This window comes from Anopheles ziemanni, chromosome 2 (genome assembly GCF_943734765.1).
Source record: "Anopheles ziemanni chromosome 2, idAnoZiCoDA_A2_x.2, whole genome shotgun sequence".
NCBI lineage: Eukaryota > Metazoa > Arthropoda > Insecta > Diptera > Culicidae > Anopheles > Anopheles ziemanni.
The window spans coordinates 88,112,891-88,133,832 of NC_080705.1; the positions used below are offsets into that span (position 1 = coordinate 88,112,891).

The 20,942-nt window shown below is 46.6% G+C and overlaps 1 protein-coding gene across 1 annotated transcript; it reads right to left on the bottom strand.

The window, feature by feature from the left end:
- Positions 1-1,618: 1,618 nt before the first annotated feature.
- Positions 1,619-20,405, bottom strand: LOC131294678 (uncharacterized). The gene is made up of 16 exons (XM_058322722.1): positions 19,837-20,405; positions 14,878-15,011; positions 14,570-14,712; positions 12,638-12,977; positions 12,457-12,510; positions 10,076-10,357; positions 9,567-9,695; positions 8,786-8,859; positions 7,228-7,328; positions 5,583-5,831; positions 5,344-5,456; positions 4,632-4,852; positions 4,003-4,099; positions 3,632-3,777; positions 3,174-3,410; positions 1,619-1,804 (listed from the first exon to the last, which is right to left on the bottom strand). The coding sequence occupies exons 1-16, from the start codon at positions 20,403-20,405 to the stop codon at positions 1,634-1,636; spliced, it is 3,060 nt and encodes a 1,019-aa protein (XP_058178705.1). The 3' UTR covers positions 1,619-1,633.
- Positions 20,406-20,942: the final 537 nt, after the last annotated feature.

The following is a 20,942-nucleotide window of genomic DNA, read 5'->3' on the forward strand; positions in this document are numbered from 1 at the left end:
TTTATTACAATTTAATTTGTTCTAAAAGGGAAATGTTGAGTTAAGTTTGTTAAGTAAACCTTTCACGAAGGATTTTAATGAAGTTAAAAATGTCTTCAATTTCTCTAAAAATATTTATAAAACGTTTCATACCTACGAATGGAATGTAGACTGAGTTAAGCTGAAACTTCAAATGTGAAAGAATTGCCCTCCAAATAAAACAATATTTTAACGAGCACGCGATAAAATTAAATCTTTTACTATGAAATGAAAATCGATCGGTTGAAAAAGATTTTGAAGATCACTTTTAATTAGTACAGCGGGATGAAATTTAGCTTAAGCGCATTCTACTCATGATGACAAAGTTTTATCTCTTTTATCATATCCGATAACCGCGTCAGACATCCTTTAATCTCAACATACTTTCCAACCTGTTTAATCTTCCGGTGGCCCCGAAATGCGTCTCACTTTTCAGCGTTTATTATCATGTGTGGTCAAGTTTTCCGACCCCAACCGCATCAAACACATACACACACACCCGGGCATGGGCACACGAACCCGACAATGGTTACCAACAGCACTGCAGTCGACGCCGTAAAGCACCTTCTGCTGACAGGTTCGAGTTATTAATGGTCACCGGCATCATCAAAGCAACTTACGTTACACGGGTGGCCCACCCCCTACCCCGGATGCGTCCGGGGATCGGGGTAAACCGCAACATATCATCACCGTTATAGTGTGCACCCGATACCACCCGAAAGGCATCGAACCGCAGCAAGCGGGTTTTCCGTTATTAATATGTAAGGCTAGCGGTGGGCACGTGTCAGGCTGTCTCGAGCTTAATCCTGCTCCAAATTGGGGGGTGAGAGTACATTTTTAGGACAACTTACCAGCTCGAACGGTGCAAGAAAAATGCTTTTGTGATGTGACGCAATAAAACCACCATTTGAGTTCACAAAAATCACTATTTATTCATGCCGCATTCATGTACGCTTCATTTTCAATTAGTAAAACTTTCCACCACTTTTCTTTTGCTAGAAAATGTTGAGTCATAATCCTCTCTTTCTTTCTTTCTCTTTCTCTCTTTTACTCTCTCGGTTTATCCCACTGAATTGTGTCGATACTCTTTGATTTCTTCTATTTGTTTTTAATATCATAAGTCCTTTCACTTTGCTTTTGATCTGTATATGGTTAGGTGTATACGAACATTTAAAAATATGTGTTGGCCATTTTTGTCCCCTCATCTTGTAAACACTGGGACGCGTGTGACTGACTCCCACGATTGTTTCATTTTTACATCTTTTATTTGCTTTTTGTTCTCGTTTTCTTTGGATTTCCATCTGCTAGAGTTTATCAGCGACGCCATCGTGTGAGTTGGGGATGTACGACACCGACGAAAAGAGGGATTTGCTGATGGATGAAGGTCCTTTAAGGATTTATTTCGATTTATGTTTTTTTTTTCCATCAACACACTGTTCTTTCGGATAGATTTGCATCGGGCCCCATCACACACCCACACCTAAAGCAACGCAACGAAAGCCCGTTCCAGATGGATTGTGAAAGGGAAAAAGAAAATCTTCAAACCGCAGCCAGGACGCAACTAGCGCCTGAAGCGTCCCTTTGACAGCTTCCACCGGGATCGGGCGAGCCAAACCTAGGGCACGTCCTCCGCCTCGGCGTCGTGGTCGTTGTAGATGTCGTAGCCGGTCTGCATCTGGGGGTTGAGCGTGTCGTCCGTCTTCTCCGTGGCGGTCGTGTTGTATCCTATCTCGTGGTAGCGGATCGGGTAGGTCAACTGATTGCCCTTGTCCCATGTGTACAGCTCCTACGGGGTTGTCAGGTGCGCGGCCGAGACACCGGGCGGGGGGAGAGAAAGAGAGCCCGTTAAATGCTTGACGGTGGTGCGCATGTGGAAGTCTTGCGAAGGGTCCATAAAGTCGACCCACAAGCTCAACTTCCCCAAAAGCTACCAGCTTCTTGACGCATGAATGAAGGATGAGAGCCGTACACCCAACCCCGCTGCACCCTTTCCCCGTTCCGGGGGCGTTCGTATGTGTTCGGAATTGCTAAGAACGGCGGCACGGGATAGACATAGGTACGGCACACACACGTGCTCGGTGGAATATTTATTTCTTGGTGAAAAGTTAGATGCTCGAAGTTCAATATTTGATTAGGCTACTTGGCCCTTCCACTGGCGGAACCTAACCTTTGGAAGGAAATATGGTAGAATAAATGGCAACGGTGAAGGGGAGGAATGTTTGCCAAGGACGTGGTCGAGGGACGGCACGAAAAGAACCAATTTAATTCGATTTCCCACGGATGCGAGGGAAAGTTGTTGATCTAAGGAAATTAATTTCCTCAAGAGAATTGCGCTTGGAATGGTGGCACTGTTGCCGCTTTTCATTTCTGGTTTTTTTTCCGCTCAAGCGTTACACACATTTTATTCTCGGTGTCTATTAATGTTCCCTATAGCGTACTTAATGCACAGCAAAGGAACTCAAATAGATGATGCAATAATTTGAGATGTCTTCTTGTAACCCCGAGATGTACTGCATCATTGATGCCAGATGTGCTTCCAACGGGACCGAGCAACAAACAATAAAACATGTACATTTTGTAAATCATAGCACAAACCCTCCTACACCATAACATCCACCACCGAACATCATTTGTTTCGTTGCACTCTATTTCCTGAAGCACTTGAAGGAGGACACCCAGCCCGGGGTTTCCCGTTCAAGATCATTCGTTCTCTTTAGCAAAATGGCTTTGTCATTACTTTTACTACACAGCTGCAAGGAACCGTGCACCAGCATCCTCCGCTGGAGATCCCGAGGAAATGCTCCGATTTCAAATAAGACGGTCCACAAACATCAAACAACGACAATGGCACCAAAAGCAACAGCGTAATGCAAACAGTCCTCGGACCTCATGTAACTGATTGTCTCATTAATTATAGATTCTTGTGCGGAAGTAGGAGAGAGAGACTCGAGCGGAAATAAAATACACCGCCCCACCGTCTGCTCCCCCACGCACGATGGAGGAAAACAAGAGCCGGAAACCCGTTTCCCACTTTGTCCTTTTTGGCGCGTTCTGTCATCAAACGAACGGGGATGGAAAGGGTGCACCAAACTCACGGTAAATTTGCCTCACTTCCTCGAGTGCAGTTTCTGGTGGAGAGAAATGTATTCGGTTACCTTGCTTTTGTAGTTATATCCGACGGTGGTCGTCTTCCGGAACGGGTTCGTAAACACGAGGTTCACTTCGAGCAGCTTGCTGTGGTAGAGGTCGAGGGCGAGCCGAATCTTGGTGTTCCGCTCGGTGACGGAATCGATCGCGTACAGGACGCCGCACACGATGAACATCTCGCCCACCTTGTGATGGTTCACGCTAATGTTCCAGCCGTACTGCACCGTCAAATTATTTTCGTTCAGCTAGGGGAAAGGGGGAGTGAAAATTACAATGTTACATCGGTGTTGTTTTTCGCACGAAAATTAGACGCGACGATGGCCGTGATGCACCGGTGCGGAATTGGGTTAATGCAACTACGACGGTTGCTGCGTGCAAGTGCACATCGGTTGACGCTTCTCCCGGGGAATGGAAATTGAAAACCATCGCTTTCGACCACCGCGAGCGCAGAATTAATCTTTCTCACCTTGGCAACCATTGTGTTGTTCGAATCTGGCGTACCGTAAATCACCCACAGCCCATTATCGTCGACGTTGAAGTCCATGTAATTAATTTCGGTGGTGTACAGATAATTGGAACCGTTCGTCGTGGCGCCCTCGAGCTCGTTCATTGCTGGCGAAAGCAAAAGGAAAATACGGATTTGTTAGTTTTTCACCACCACCGGTGTGACGGAAAACGTTGCCAACAGGCTTCAGTGATTTTGACAGGTGCAATTCTCCTTCCACGACTACTACGATGACGCTCCCCGTCGTTGGCATGCATCGACGCACTTGCTAGTTGGTAGTTTGTTGCACCGACGAGCACTTGTGCTTTTAAGCGAATAGATTGATCCCTCACCTGTCTGTCGTTCCACGTTCAAGTCGAACTTGATGATTCGCGGCGAGTTGCGTTCATTGTAGTAGAACGAACCGTTGTAGACGACGTGTGCGTTGCCCTGGAAACAGGTAAGCCGACGGTAAGTATGATTTGTTTGAAATTGGCAAAATTTAGTTCAACATTTGGGTTGGTATTACACACACGAATGCAAACAACAGCGATTTTCAAATCAAAAGTGAAAAGCATAAGTATTCTATTTTCCAAATTCAAAAATTCAAAATAGAATTCGAATAGTTCCAGTAAGATCGAAAACATTAAACATTAAAGTGATTCGTAGAATGCAATGGATAGTCCCTATCAGAGCTAGTGTAAGTTGGGAATCAAAAGCAAAAGAAATCACGGAAAGCATTGTGGGAGTGGGACTTTTTGGAAAACTGTTCCTGACTACCAACTTTTCAACTATCGACAGGCTGCAACATCAATGGGAAACTTAGCCGGAAACTTTTAGCCCGTAGTGCCCCTCTCGAAACGATTCGGGTAGGGCCACCCTGTTAACTCCACACGACAAAGTCCCTTCACACACACACACACACACACACACACATTTCGGTCGTCGAAACTGAACGGAGCGTGAACGGAGGAGTACCTACCCGGAAGGGGCGCTCCAGCCGGTACGTCTTGGTGGCGACATTGTTCCGGTACGTGGTCTTGTTGACGAACTCGTACAGCCGGTGGGTGTCGTTCTCCCTGGTGGCCCAAACTTTGCCCTCCATCACCTCGCTCCGGGCGGCCGGATCCTTCAGCCAGGCGCCGTACGACTGCTCGGTGTACTTGTGGTAGACCGGTTTGCCGACCGCGTACAGGACACAGTCTGGAAAGTGGGTACGTTAGAGATGGATGAAGCGGTGGCGTATCACGACCCCGGATTGCTGTTGCCCTGGTGCTAATTTGCTACTAATAAGGTGCCGGACGGACGGATAGGCAAATTTACTCGATAATTTGGCACTGTTTGCGAAGCCAACGGAAGAGCAGTTGTGGAAATCATTATCATTTTGTATTAATTAATTTAAATCCTTAATTTCAACAATTCGTTTGACACGTTAAAGAATAATTTTGGGTTCGATAAATGGAAGTGTCTCTTTCAATGTAATTTCTAGTTAACCCTTGTGATCTGATTTAAATAGTTATTCATTCTAAATCTCTTTTAAGACTTGTTCCTAACATCTCCTAGTGTTAATCAACAATTTAAAATAAATCTTCTTACTATCTTGAGCAATATTTTATCATCAACTGTGTATTCTGTAGGGTAAATATGAATTACGGGAACCCGCAAGGATGTCTACGCCTGGTCAGTCGATTTACCTGTCGTCCTGTTGGGTAATCCGGTGAAGCTGACATTTCCGATGGGTTTGATTTCCAGACTGCCAGAGAACAGATCGTACATCGACACGATGTTATCTTTGCACTTGAGGTCCCTGGCGGGCGGAAGCAATCGACGTCGACGGTCAGAAGAAAAAAAAAACCCCAAAACGCAAAAGGTCAGTACCGCATCATTGCGAGGCCGGCCTCTAATTAACTTTCGTCGGCGCTGGCGAGCTTACCTCGGATCCGGACACTCCGGGCAGGTCGTCGGCGGTCCGCAGATGTCCTCGTACGACTCCTTCTCCGGTGGCTTGGTGCCGTACACGTTGGTGTCGGTCGAGCCCGGCGGCCGGATGATGTACGGCGAGTGCTCCATCAGATGAAACTCGGCCTCGGTCACGCCGAGCTCGTTCTTCGCCGCGCAGTGATACTCGCCGAAATCGTTCGGCCGGATGTTGGTGATGTTCAACCGCATAACGGATTTGTAGCTAGATGAGATTTTGTTTTTGTTGTTAGCGTTTGGAGTTCACGTGAGCGGTGGGTGGAAAAGAAATTGTGGGACGGTCGGAGATGGAAAGTCAAACGCCACACCGGGGAGTGACACAAGTCGTCGCCATGTTTGCGATGGCGCGTTCGACGCTGTCGTCCGGCCGAACTAAGCACTCATAAAACTCAATTACTAATTTCAGGTTTCGTTTAACACAATTTGGGCCGGCCGGCTGGACCGAACGTGGTCATCAGGCCGTGATGTTGAATGGTCGGTGTATGAATATAGCGAGCTTTAACAAGGCAGGGCAGGGTCATTTTTAGCAGACAGCACGTGCAAAAATTGTGCAGCAGACTTTTTGATTATGCACAAACAAACGCTTTAGGAATACTAAAAAAAGAAGTTAATAAAAGTAAACAAACATTTTACAATCATTTCATTAGATTGTACTGGTGCGTCTGTTCATGAAAGAGTAGACTAGAGAACACAACAAGGGTTTCATAAAAGAAAGAAACAAAAAAGCTTTGTGAACGACTCAAACTACATTAGACTGTTTTAAAACAGAGCTACTTTTTTGTGCCGATGTGAAAATAACACAACTTCATGAATTTTATCAACAGCAACTTTCACTGACTCTCCGAGCGGAACATTTTATTTACTAAAGATGTGGAAGTCTAGTTCTGGTGGGGATGTTTTACTGAATTACCCTGCTCTGCCGTAATCAAGAGACACCGGAACGACTGGAATTGGACAAGCCAGTGAAAGTCCACTAATTAAACAACAAACGCAAACAATCCATCGCCAACGGGATCTGTGTCATTTGTATTCTTTTTGTTTTGCCCGCTTCCGGTAGCATGTTCCAAGTTACATTTTCATAGTGAATAATGGACTGGTTTTTATCCGGAATCGAGAAACGACTGCGACTGAGGAATCTGGTTGACAACGGATGGAAAAAGCAGGAAGAAAATTTCCCCATTTTCATTCCGTTTTGCTCGGGGGAAAAGCGAAAACAGGAGGAATGTAAAAACACGCCTGAAAAGTCTCCTGGTTGGGCCTACGTCACGTCACGGGAGGAAATCGAAAATGTTTTTCCACTAAAAACCAACATTAAATTGGGAAAGAAAAGTGAAACGGAAATTCTCTTGCCGTGGAGCTAGAAGTCCTTACACAACAACTGTAACAAACGAATTTGTTTATGCTTGTTGGCTAGTTAAGAAGATGTTTACTCGTTAGCTAAATGGAAAAACAATCGTGAAAATGCCTCTCTTGCTCAATAATGCTACGTTAGGGCATCCAGGATATCGATTTGACATACTTTGGCTTCTATATCGATCGGGTTCTTATAGACACGCCGTGCCACGAACCGGAGCTCCTTTAACACTCCTTTCTCTACTTACCCGTCGTAATGGGTTTCCATCTGAAATTTATCGCCATGCTCCAGCAGCCGCCCGCCGGGATAGCGTTCCCAGTACTTCAGTGCCTCGGGGAATGCTTCCACCTGTAATTACACAAAACCGATAGCGATGGTTACGGCCGGTCGAACGGATACGAGGATGGGAATGGTCCGGTGGGAGAATGGTTATTGACAAGTGATGCATTTTATTTTTGACGGAGCTCGAAACCTGGGATGATGATAATCATGTGTTGTTAAAGTTTCCGAGAAGCAGCATAAAATTATCCGCTTAAATATTATTGACAGGCGCATCACTGAATTAATGTTTTTCCAGCATCATCACAGATATGGTATTTATGTTCAAACAGACAGTGGTTAAAAAAAAAAAGAAATAATAGCATGTTTCACGATGTTCAATTATTTCTGACTGACATGGGAAAAACATCTTTAACAGACCCATTCGATATCAATTTAACTTCGAATCCAAACCAACGTTCTGAGAAGCACGTTCGATAACGGGAGGTTCTCGAACTTTAATCCCTTCCACATCTTTACAGTACCAAACATTCACCAGAAAAGTGAAATTGCCCCCATGGAGGAAAAAACAACACAACCACCTGCTGCTTTCCATTTTCCCTACTACCTACATCCGTTTTCAATCTTTACTTTCTATTCTCGGATACTTTCCCGAGAAAAAAAAGAAGAAAGCCGACCAGAAATGGCGCTCGATGAGATTCAATTTAGATTTATGAGTTCACTGCACGTGGTTGGGCAGCGGTTACCGATTTGATTCGGTTCTGTGCTTCACCCACTCGCATGCGGCTCGTAGACGGAGAAAACGGGGGAAACCCCTAAGCCAGAACCTAACCCTCGGTGGGCCGAACGCGCCGGGTGGAGGGGGGGTGAAAGGGTGGAAAAGTTTAATAAGATTTATGGTGGTGAATCAATTTGCGGTTTACTCGTAGAAAATAAGAAAAGCACCAAGCGGAACCGAAAACGGCCTGTCAAAAGTGTTCTACCGAAAAAAAATCTGTAATCGTGGGTTCTTTAGGCAATGATATACACAGAAATAAAAAAGATAACAACCACCATGCTACAATAACAGATTTTTTTCTACAACAACAGCGTTACATGTTCCCCACATGCCCATGAAAAATAGGCCGTACACCGTGTGCTGGGGAGAAAGAACCAAATTTATGAGTCGTAATTTGGGATGCTTTCCGCACGAGAAAACCGCATCCAACCGGGTCCTCTACAAAAATGGAAAATGGCTCCCGGCTGCATCGAAACCCGTTCCCGGACAGATTGCGTCCACTCGAGCCACGTGATGGAAAGGCCTTACGGAGGGTCTCATTTTTCTTGCCTCACAACGGCAGGGGGGTTTTAAACGTGCCCCAATAACGGTTTATTTCTCCTTTTGGGACAGATTGGCATATCTTGAAGAACGATTTTGAACGTTTTTTTGGTTTTAAACGGTTTAAATTGGGGGATTTCTTTTGGAAATAACACGCTACGCTCCGGGGGAATCCTGAGAATGAAGGGTTTTGTGAACGCACACTTACCTCACAGACGAACGTCACCGTGGAACCGTTGTGTGCGTACGCCATTTGATTCCGCACGCGTATCAAGGGTGCAACTGTGGAAGAAATGTAAATGTGTAGTAGGGGGGCAAAAAACAGAAGGAAAATTGAACTGGCGTATCATTAAACCCAACGAAGGCCAGACTTTAAGTAAAGCTGGCTGAAGTGGGAAAATCCGATTGCTCGCTTTTCCGAGGAACGTCCTCAATGATGAACTTGCATCATTTTCGCACGAGTCTTCATTTCGTGGCATTAAATCAGCATGTTATCTCGCTCGATGCTGACGCTGCATCGCTTACAGCCGTGATCCTTATTAGTCCCGGTTGGGTTCCGAGAGTTTGGCGAGAAGCCCTTCTCACTTGGAGTCGGTCGATTACAACGTAGCAATCCTCCACACCGAAGCCTTATTGGCAGCGAGAACACATGTTGCCGTACGTCGGGAAAGGCTCCGAATTCGACCGGCTTTCACTAGGATGAGGTCCTAAGCAAGGCAGCGTCTTCATCCCCCATTACAGACCCTTTGCAAATAGCTGCCCTTTTTCAGCCGTCCTCGAGAGTGTGTGAACTTGCCAGCCGAAACGAAAGGATCGTGCAATTGCACTCCGGTTTCGGAGCGCTCAAGTGTGGTCATTTGGGTTTCGCAGGCACTTGCAAGGATCATCAATCGCCCGGAGGGTCAAAGTGCACGATTGTCTGGCGAAGCCTGCAGCCAGCTTCCCACCGATAGTGGAACCCCCCATTCTTCTTCCGCCCGAAAACTTACAGTGCACTTCGATGTTGAACGTCTGGTTCGCCGGGGGTGAGATGCCATTGTCCGCCAGACATTGGTACGCGCCCATGTGCACTCGATTGATTTTGGTGATGTTGAGCGTGTGGCCTGCCATCGATGTCGCTGTGGAAGAGGGAGAGGAAAAACGAGTGAAAGCGGTGGCGGCGGCACATCTAACGATGGTGGTCGACGAGAGCATCCTTTTTCCGTGCGGAATAATCGCTGATGCAGAAAGTTGCCATTGTGCCGGGGCGCATTGTGTTCGTACTTTCGGAAAGGCCTTTCCTCTTTTTTTTTCTTCCCATTTGTGGTTTTTACCAAGCGCTAGAGTAACCGTTCCGAATGGCCGATAGCGATGGGATTCACTATTTGCCTCGAACCCCATTATTGACCCCGAGCTGAGCGTCGGCTCGTGGAGTGGTTGAGACCCCACGTGGGGTGCCATTGTAATTTGCCGCAGAACCGGATGTTCGCCGCGGAGAATCATGCCGAAGCCAACTTACCTTCCCAGGCACCGTTGGAAATGGTTTTCCCGTCCGCCCGGCGCCACTCGACGTGCGGTCGGGGTGTCCCGGTGGCGGCGCATCGTAGCCGCAGGTGTGTCCCCTCGTGCACCACGATGGGGCGGAGGGCCTCGACGGTGCCGGAGCCGGCGATGGACGGCGGGACGAGCAGCTCGTTCGAGAACGTATCGTTCACCTTCACCTTCCACGCGTTGATGCCGGGCGTTCCCGGGGTGCCGTTCGTACCCGGCCGGCCCGGTTTGCCCTTCGGGCCGTGGATTCCTGGAAGCGAGAGGAACACGATCAAACACGAGCTCGAGCTGAAAGCAGCACAAACCGCACACCACCTCCGCAAACCCCGGAGTGAGATTGATTTCTTGTCGTGCGCGTTCTAGAAGGTGCTTTCCGTTCGAACGCAATGTAATGATGTTTAACGACCGGGGGGAAGGGAAAGGGAAGGAGGGAAGAGACGGTCGTTGGATCACCGGGTGTAAGCTCGTTTGCTGGCTAAATCTGCACTCTTCCACCATGATCCAGAATACCACAAAAGCTTCTAACAAAGTGTGTGAACATTTCACAAAGCCTTCAGCTGAACAGGATACTGGGAAACATGTAACATATTTTTCTCCATGTTTCATTTTTTCTGATCCACTGTCTTTAAAAAGTTGTTTGGATTAGAGGCATACAACCATGAGTTTTAACAATATAGGCATAACGGCCATATTCGTTCAAGCCTGCCTTTGTAGGCTTTTACTAGACCTTTTCTCTTTGTGTACGTGAATAGTTAGTCCTGTCGTACAAGGGAGGGTTCGGTTTCGGTTGCGATTTGATAGCTTTAAAATTAGTTAAAAACAAATGTAAAAATATTAAAATTCCAAAAATAGTATTTTGTAAACAAAAAACAAAATGTTTTTATCTATCAGCTATTATAGTTATACAAAAGCATTGTTAGAACTAAATTATTTGTTCAGAACAAAAATGATACACAAGTTTACAAAATGAACACTTTTTAGTTGACATTTTATTTGTCTTGAAGTCCTGCTGAAAATTTTGTATTACTTTGGATGGTCTTGAACAAATATTAGCATATTTTCGAAATTCATACATTGAAAAGGTTTCTACAAAAAGTAAAAATCAAACGTTGAGAGCGTATAAAAAACAATTGCCCCTCTAAAGATAAAGAAACAATGTTTTCACATTTTTGATTTTTCACTTTTCCTCGACCAAATGATGCTATTTTCCGTGCATCAGTTTAGGGTGTACCGTTAACCCTTAGAGTAAAATAAATGTGCAACGCTCTTACCCTTTCCTCGTGGCTCGCCCTTGCTGTCGAAACCAATCAATCTGCATTTGGAGTCGATAAATCGAACACCGGGCGCCAGCGGGCGGGAAAGCGGGCGCAATCCCTCCGAGGATCAACGATGGTTGTGAAAACATAATCATGGCTGAGAAATTGCGCCGATTTTCGGCGAGAGTCAACACCGCGCCAACCCCGAATCCCCGCAACCCAAACAATCTATTTCGGTTCGGCGGGAGGATTCGATCGATGAAAGACACTTTCAAGCCGCCCATTCCGCGCCCTGTTCTCGCGCTCAAAGCTCAAGAGGAAAAGCGTCCACATTCGCTGGTTCGGATCTTACACCAGCTACTCCGAAGATGCATTGCAAACATTTAATCAATTCGAAGCTCAATCCGATGGTTCGGGTTGTTGGATTGAAGATGGATTGTAACTGGTTCAATGAGGAGTGGTAGGAAGGGTGAAAGTACGCGAAGGTGATGCTAGCAGCACTGTAAATCTTCGAATCGTTACCAGTTTATTTAACGCCGGTGCAAAACAAACAAGCCTTTGAAGCGAAAAGGGGAGCCGAACAAGCAAAATGGTGGAAATCGATTTCATTTCGATTGGCTTTCGCTACTTTTTCGAAAGTTAAGAAAGGGCTCGGTTGTTGAAGGCTCTTGGAAGGTAAAGAGGTTGTTGGTAAGGATTAAATATTAGACTTTCATCCTAGATGAGTCACAAAAAGCGAACTCACTGTTCTAATTCATCTTTGTACTGTCTTTTAAATGTTTAGGTACTCAGGAAAGCGAGAACTAACGTATATTGAACATTTCTGTTAATTAACTTCAAAGCGCATCCTTGTGCGTTTAAGATTGTGTAACAGGACGGAAGCACAAAGCCCATTCTACCCATGAATCTCAGCCTCTAATTAGCTTTACAAGCATACGCGTCATTCTCCGTACATAACCCGCATTGATACAGGTTTAGAAATCTCGATAAACATCAACTAATTCCAAGAATCACTTTGGAAGCACACAACAAACACGGCCATGCGTGAAAGCACAAGCACTTGTGTTCCTGGTATGCTAATTATCTGACTTACCGCGTGGTCCAGGCAGCCCGGGTGGCCCTGGTGGTCCCATCGGTCCCGGTAGTCCTGTGGGAAATCGAGTGGAAAACTCCTTACATTATGACGTACCGTAATCGGAGATGCATTCATGCGATGCTCGAAGCCATCGGTTCGAGTTCGCAATCGAAGCTTAGAGTGCATCACAAGAGCGTACCGTCTTTGCCATCGATTCCGTGGCGTCCGTCGATACCGGGAATGCCGTCCTTGCCATCCTTGCCCGGAATCCCGTCGGCCCCCGCCCGTCCCGGGACACCGTCCAGACCGGGCTCACCCGGCACTCCGTCCCGCCCGTCGAGCCCAAGGTTGCCCGGGTAGCCGATCTCGCCCTTGGGTCCCCGCGGACCCGGCTTTCCTTCGCGCCCGTCCACCCCCGCCGGCCCTGGCAGGCCCGGATCGCCCCGGTTGCCCTTCGGACCCGGGATGCCGGGCAGTCCGGGGGGTCCCGGTGGACAGTATTCCTTCGTCGCTCGGCAGAAGCCGGTGATGGCATCGAACTGCAATGCGAAGAAAATTCAAAATATGTATGTTATTTATCGAAGCAAGAAAATTGGCCAACCTTAACCAATGGGCTAAAGTATATTTGAAAAATAAATAAATAAAAATAAAATATAACAAATTTGACTTCTTGGAAAAATTGAAAATCATGTGGTTCAATAGTTCAATTGGCAGAATCATCTATCAAATTATTTTGATTTGCGACTGCTTTCTAGAGAGCAAATTTTAAAATTGATTTCAACTTAAATTAGAAACCTACCATAGGTTTGTTTTATTCAGTAAAAAGTTTAAAACAATCTGTTTACAGCAAAAACAACTCAAACCCAAGCAGGGTGTATTAAAAATAAATGAAAAAAATGTTTCAACACTATGAAAATAAAGCTCAAGCAAACCGTATTTATTTTAAATAAGGTCCCATCAACTTAAATTAGAAACCTACCATAGGTTTGTTTTATTCAGTTAAAAGTTTAAAATAATCTGTTTATTACAAAAACAACTCAAACCAACGCAGAGTGTATTAAAAATTAATGAAAAAAATGTTTGAAGACTATAAATCTCAAGCAAACTCAGGCAAAACATTATGAACAACAACAAGGGAGAGCGGAAAATCCAATGAAATAATTAAACCATCGTATTAATTATAAATAAGGGCCCATCGCACATACACACACACATATGCTGAGATCGATATTCCCAGCCTTAATTAATGTTAATGAAAATAGCGTTAACAGCAATTGCATTCCATCAATCCGGCCACCAAGAGACGCCGGCCTGGAAAGTGTCCCCGTCATTTCCGCCATTTATGTTTATTGGATTTTGCGCTCGAGCCCGGATCGGAAACCGATTGACCGATAGTGAGCGATCGGATCGGAAGCGATTGGAACCGGAGGCACCGCATAACCATTTTACGACAATTGCCATAAAATTCGCTTCCGTGATCCGCAAGAACCCGAGGGAAGGGATTTTTTGGATTTTTCTCCGACCCGCCGGAATGGTCCTTTCTTGTTGAACGATCGGATCATATGATACTCCAGTGTGGCCGCATCGGAGCATACGGAAGCCGGAAGCAGTAAAAGGGAATAAAGTGTCGTCTCGCAGCCGTATCGCGAACGTATCACATAAATCCGGAAACGGCACCGCGTCATCGCCTGTCCCGGAATGCACGATGGATGGATCGAATCAATCGTATTTCGCTCATAAAATCAGCAGCACGAACGCTTTACACAACCCTCCCGGGTGCTTCGGGTCCCTCGCGTGCGCCATTGCTTATAACAATCCTTCCATTGCACGCTTTTCCGGCGCAGGGAAAAAATGGGCCACATCTGGCGGAACAGGAACAAGGGGGACGGAGCGCGGGCAATAAATAAAGAAGAAAAATATAGCTCCGGGGGAATATTGTCATATCGCTCGTGGAGAATAGAAGCCGTGGTTCAGTTTTGCGGTGCGATGCATTCGTGTCAACGATTTTGATCCTATTTCCAGCGGCACGAGAAAAATACTATTTCACCACCCTTCCCAACTTCGTCGCACCTCTTGCCACTCCCGGGGGCGCGACGACCGAAGGATCCCAGTATCCAATTCAATCACTTACCGGAATGCGAGAGTAGCTCGTCAGCCAAACCCAGGTATCACCTCCGGGGGCTGCCCCCTTCAGGCCCGTCTTCTTCATTATCTCGCCGTCCTTCTTCTCCAGCTCGGACCGCAGCTTCGGGTTGAAGAACTCCACATTCGGACCTGCGCGCGAGGAAAGTAGGAAAGTGCGGAAGGATTCAATTATCTACCTTACGTCCTTTACGTTTCCGTGTTTTACAGCCGTCCCAATGCAATTTCCCGCCCTTATCGTTGAGCTCATAATTCGCTTGACGAGAAAATGAAGAATACTCATACCGAGTGGCTTACCTTCCTGATCCGGCACAAGGTTATCGTCGAAGGGGTTCAGATCGCGCTTCACTCTGGCCGGCGATCCCTCCCGGGACGACATTTTGCGTTCGTTTTGTACTCTCTGATTCGCTTCTAAGTAAGGCAATGACGTACTGGAAGGGGAGGAACGGTTGGGGGGAAAAGCAATAAAAAGGATTCAGTTTCAAATATGTTTTATCATTCATGGCATTACTCTAAGAAATACGAAGATTATATAATCGGGTAAGGATACTTTGCAGTGTCCTACGACTTTCTCGTTCACTCATGAATCACAAAGTATTGTTTTCAATCTTTATTTCCACGCGCACACCGGTTAAATTAAGTATGAATAATTTAACTTTATCTTTCTCCCACCGGAACCAATATTGTTTATGAAGCACTTTAAAATATCACTACCGCCGTTTAATGGCCGCCGCCTTCCTATCTCGCCCCAAAACCGAAGCGCAGCTGTCTCATAGATCTCCATACAACGTAAGCTATCAAAATTTTAATCATGCACTCTCTGTCCCAAAGTTATCCGACCTTCGTGCACCTTCTAGCAAAACGCCGTCGGATGAGGCAGCAATTTGAAAACTTTGATGGTAAAAAAATATGCCATCGAAAGCCGAAGGCCAGGAGCGATACAAAAACAGCGTCTCGTCTGGCGTTGAGGTTTCCGATGATGAACCGAATGGAACTTTTACGATCGTCGATGAACCCAAAGTTCACAAACCAACCTCATTTGAGCTGTTTCTTTTTTTTTTTTTTTGAAAGCCAAAACAAAAGCGGCTTCGGACTAATTTTTCAAATGACGTACTTTCGCCTTCGAAAGGAAACGACAGTTTAAGGTTTAATCTTTCCCGAGGCATCATCAACGAGGCTTCAAAGGGGAACGGAATAGTAAAGTGGGGCGCCAGTAAAAGCCGACAAAATGTTGGGCACGATTCGCATGAAAAAGTGCCATAAAAAAAGAATCACAAAATGCATCGTAAATCTCCTTTCGGGTGTATTATTCGGCAACGATGAAAGAGTTGTGATAATCGTTTGCCAAAAAAGGCACATAGCTTCGAGGGAAGCTGGGTACGCAATGCAGCATGTCGAGACGACGGAAGTAAATCTTTTGCTTGAGGCCAATTTGGTCCTTTATTGTGTGTGCTATATTTAATTTCTTTTAAGCCATATAGAACCTTTTTTTTTTGGGGAAAAATATTTTCTAAAATTTAAGTACACCAGAGAACATACAGGTAGTGTTGTGTCAAGTAGCTCTTTTCAGTGAGCAGAGCAGAGCCTGCTCGCTCGATTAGATAAGTAGAGTGAGCCACCTAGCTCAACTTGCTCACCTACTGAGCATGCTCACCTACTGAGCATGCTCACCTACTGAGCATGCTCACCTACTGAGCTTACCCACCTACTGTGCTGGTGAGCTCACCTACTAATCTTGCTCAATTACTGAGGTGGCTCACCAAACTCAGTTGTGCTGGAGACTTTCTTTGGGAACCAATACAGACTGAAACTGCTTTGGCATCAATTCCACTAATTTAGTCATTAACAAACGGTATTCTGTTTTATGTACTCTGCGTCCCATTTTCAGTTCCTTGTTGTACCTTGGCATAGGTCGATCTCAAATAAAGTTTAACATTTACCAACCGCATTAAATGAACTAGTTTGACCTTCTAACCTATCAGCTTTACGACCTAAACTAAAGTTACTTAGCTGTCGGTTCAAGGAGATAAAACATACTGTGTTTACTGAGCTACCAGCACAACTGAGTATGCTGAGCTACCTCAGTAATTGAGCAAGCTCAGTAGGTAGGCAAGTTCAGTAGATGAGTAAGCTAAATAGGTGAGCTAGCTCAGTAGGTGAGCCACCTCCGTTTTTGTATCCGGGAGATAGCTCTCTGCTCAGTTAGGTGAGCTGAGTGGATCAGGTAGCTCACCGGCTTACTACACAACATTACATACAGGCTTATCAGCTTCTCTCCATCAACCATCAATTTTGTGCAAACAAAATATGTACCGGTTGATGCGAATGTTTCTCTTTAACTTTGTGTTCCATTTTCCCCTTCGCCGGAGCCTCATTAAACCCAGATGCAGCGTAACAGTATTTGAAGTACTAAAATTAAAACAATTTCCTGTCGCCAGTTTCGTCAGCAAAACGTGACTCTGTGGCGCAAACAGGGCCGGGTTGCATTAAACTACAGCAAGCCCTACACACACACACACCGGAAACTTCTATGTGCGCTCCATGTGGCGCATTTCCCGTTACGCCACTCATATGGTGTAGCTGTGGTACGGGCTTTATGGGATAATTTTCCACCTACACCGACCCCTCCCAGCCCCCCCATTTCACACACACACACACCGGAAGGCTTATCATCATCATCAGTAGTTATTAAACAAGTGCGGGCTGGCTCGAGCCGTAATCCGTGCCGTGTACTGTAACCGAAGACACGGGCCATTTTGCAGCCAACCCGGTTACCGGTTCCTTTTCCTTCCGCCTTCATCCATCCATCCGGTCGTGTGTGTGTGTGTGTGGTGCTGATTTTAAAGAAATTACAACCAAACATTGCAGTTGATGTAGCTTGCAAATTGGGCGGATGTATTCGGTAAGCCAACATTGCAGCCTGCCGGAACACATGTTCGCAGCTCGTGCCCTCTCGGTGGTAATGGGTTGGCGCTGGGAAATACGAAAATTTTCTCCCCCCTACCCCCTCACCAGTTTTGGCTCACTATCGTAGCGAGTTTTGTCGGTGTAAAGTATTATCAACTTTTTCACCGATGCAGTTGTCGTGACTGCGTTTTAGAATATCGCCCTCATCATCATCATCATCATCATCGTCGTCGTCGTCGACGCAGTGTAAACCCTGCAGGAGAAAAAAAAACAATGCGGACACACCAAGACGGTGAGCTCCAGGTGAGCCTGATGTCGGAAGCTTTCGTACGAACGAACAACCGGCTAAGCTCGGGTTGGTTATGCAAACCAAACAACTTACGACGACCAACGCAGGTGTTCCGCTTTGGGCAACTCTGGGCAGGACATTTATCAAGCCGAAAGGCACACGTGCAACCGCATTAACAACCGCACCACAAACAGACAAAGCCCGTTGGCCGTGTCGGTCTCAGACGTTACCCGGAACAAGTGGAGATCCGGAGATTATCGTCCCTCGGAGCGAGTAACGTCCAACGTATTATTTCGAGAAAACCGAACCTCGTAGTAAATCTTGCCAAAAGGCCGACCAAGTTTTACGCCCGGAACACGCCGATAATAAAACATAATTCCAGTAATCGCCTGGCACAGCTTCGAAAGTACTTTTGTCCGACGACGTCATGCTGTAATCCCGGAGCCAACCAGCGAACGATTATGACCCGCCTGCCTACACCTGACCTGATTTCAATAAACTTCCAATTCCCGTTACCGCCACGGGGTGGATTGCAGCTGGATCAAAATGCAATTCCATTTACTTGAACAATAAACGGATGCTCGAGCGAAACGATCGTTGATTTTATTTTTCCATCCTGCACTTCCCCAGGAGCGCTTTTTCACCAACTGACTCCGGAGTCGAAACAGTTTCCTAGTTACCGTTTTACATTTCATGGCAAATGTATCTGCTAACGATAACGCCGCATTACGGCTGACTTGCTGCTTTGGTGAAGAGGGCATCGGGAATCAGAGAATTTCGCATATTTAGTTTCATTAACCTATTCTGCAATGTTTCCCAATACCAGTTTTTCTTTTTTTCCCTCTAGTGTTTGAATTTGTACTGCAAATGCTATCCAATATCCGTACTCCGAAATGGTCGCAGTTTTACTGTTATGGTTTCCAAACAAACTGGGATGATCCGCGCGAGCTGTAACCAGTTAGCGGAAAACACTTCCAATCATTTATGCTACCGTTATCCGGTTTTCCTTCTGCATCAGGTTTCAATAAAAAGAGGACGTCGGTAGAACTGTTTGTTTGCAATTTAATATTGCTTTGTTTCACGGTTCACAGGGTTGTGCGTGGAATGTTTTTCTTTTGCGTTTTCCGAAAGCAAGTAATGCTTTCTAATAAAATACACCGCTCGGCAGCCATAATCATAGCGCCGCGTGTGTTTTCGAAGCCGGTAAACTAGTCGAACCGTAACGAAACCGGATACAGCATATTCCGAACCGCGCGGATGATAAACACAAAAAAACGCTCGCTTCGCTCGATTTGCAACGAATTTCTCCATTTTGGCACGCGATTACAATGTTTCCCCTGCGTTTTGTGTGGCGATAGATAAAACTCGATGCGTATTAAAAGAGCTGGCTTAAGCTGGCCCGTTTTACGACAGTAACCCACACCCTGCCGCCGCGGGTAAATATTCCGAGTTCAGCACTTTCCCGGGGTTTGTTCCTTTTTGCGTTTTGTAACCTCCGAAATAGAATACTTTGGGAAATTTCTGGCAGCAGTTTGAACAAAAAAAATAAAACAACGGTCCTATGAATAATCGCATGTTCCGCGGCTCAGCAGGAGCTTTTTCGGAATACACTGGACCAAACCACCCGACACTCCGGCCCCTCACCCCCCCCCCCCCCCCCCCCCACCCAAAAGAGATGGGTCGCCCAGAGCCATTTCAATTCATTCGGCGAGATTAGGGAACGGTTCGCGGGAAAGCCCAAACATTTGGGAAAGCCCAGTGTTTCCGATCGTGCATGAGTTAGTGTCGAGTCTGTTGCCAACAAAGCGCGTTGCCTGTGAGCGCCCGGCGGTTATCGTGGCAGCTTTTACCACCACTTAATGGACGATTTAATCGGCTTCGTAGGGAAAGGAGGGCTTCGGTTCCAAAACGGCCCGCGGCTGAAGCGTTTTGGGCTGAAATGTTCAATCGATTGATTTTAAAGTGTTCGGGGAAATGTGTTCCCGAGGTGAGCGAGGTGTGAAACGCAGCGTGGGAGAGGAAACACGGTCGAGGTGGTAAAACCCGAGCCCGATACTCACCTAAATTCTGGCACGGTCCGTCTAACGTACGCCAGCAGCTCCCCGCTGAGTTTATCGATGTTTTGCTTCCAGTAGGCGCTCACGAGCGACTCCACCTGGCGGCGCAATTCATCCGCCGAGGGGGCCGCCACCACCTGCACCGGAAGCTGTTGCGCTGGCTGGCCGGGGGCGACCGGTGGCAGGCGGCCATCGACGTACGCGAGCAGGCCGGCCGAGAGCACAAACATTCCCATCAGCAGCACCCCGAGCAGAATGTACACCTGGCCGAGGCTTAGCGATGCACGTTTGAGCTCCACCTGTTTGCCCGCCGGACCGGTTCCACACTGCACAGTCTTTAGCATCGCCTCATACTGCGAACGCTCCTCGCTTCTGCTGCTGGCCTTCTGCTTCGGCTTACCTTCCTTCCGCGACGTGTCGGATGCAACCGGTTCCTGTGACGCCTCGTCGGACGTTCGCCGCTGATCTGACGCTTCCGGGCACGCTGGGTCGGTGGACTGTGGGGCCGAGTTTCCCTTCCCCGGGGAGGACGATGGAGACGCCAACGGGGGCGATAGCCGACGGGAAGTCATACTCTACTCCTCGGACACACACAGTGACGGGTCGGGTAAAAAAAACACTTTTCTATTTCCACTGGAAAATGGGTTGCCTACGGATGCGGCCGATCGCGATTGACATTTCAATTTCCTGCAACGAGAACGAAGGATGCTCGGTGAATGCGCGCGTAGGTGACAATCGTCATTTGTGGATATTTTACTCTCGTTTTCGAAAGTTAGGATGACAAAGTTCGAATGGAAAAAGGCTGTCGTTGACCTCGACGACGACGGTGACAACGATCCTTTCACCGGCAAATGTACTCGAATCTACGCCTGTCATCATGTTAATCATGAAAACTCATCCAACATCAAAGTAGCAGCCGACTCTTTGTTCAGCGGTTTCCGAGCACTCATTTGATTCGTAGTAGTAGGCAGGGGGTTATTCTTGATGTATTATTTTTCTTCCCTTTTCGGGACCAAAACATAAAGATAGCTCGATGGCGAAGAGCGCACGGTAGAAGCGGTGGCTTTTGAAGCGTCCTTTGGAGAAATGGTATTCCCAAAGCGCTCATC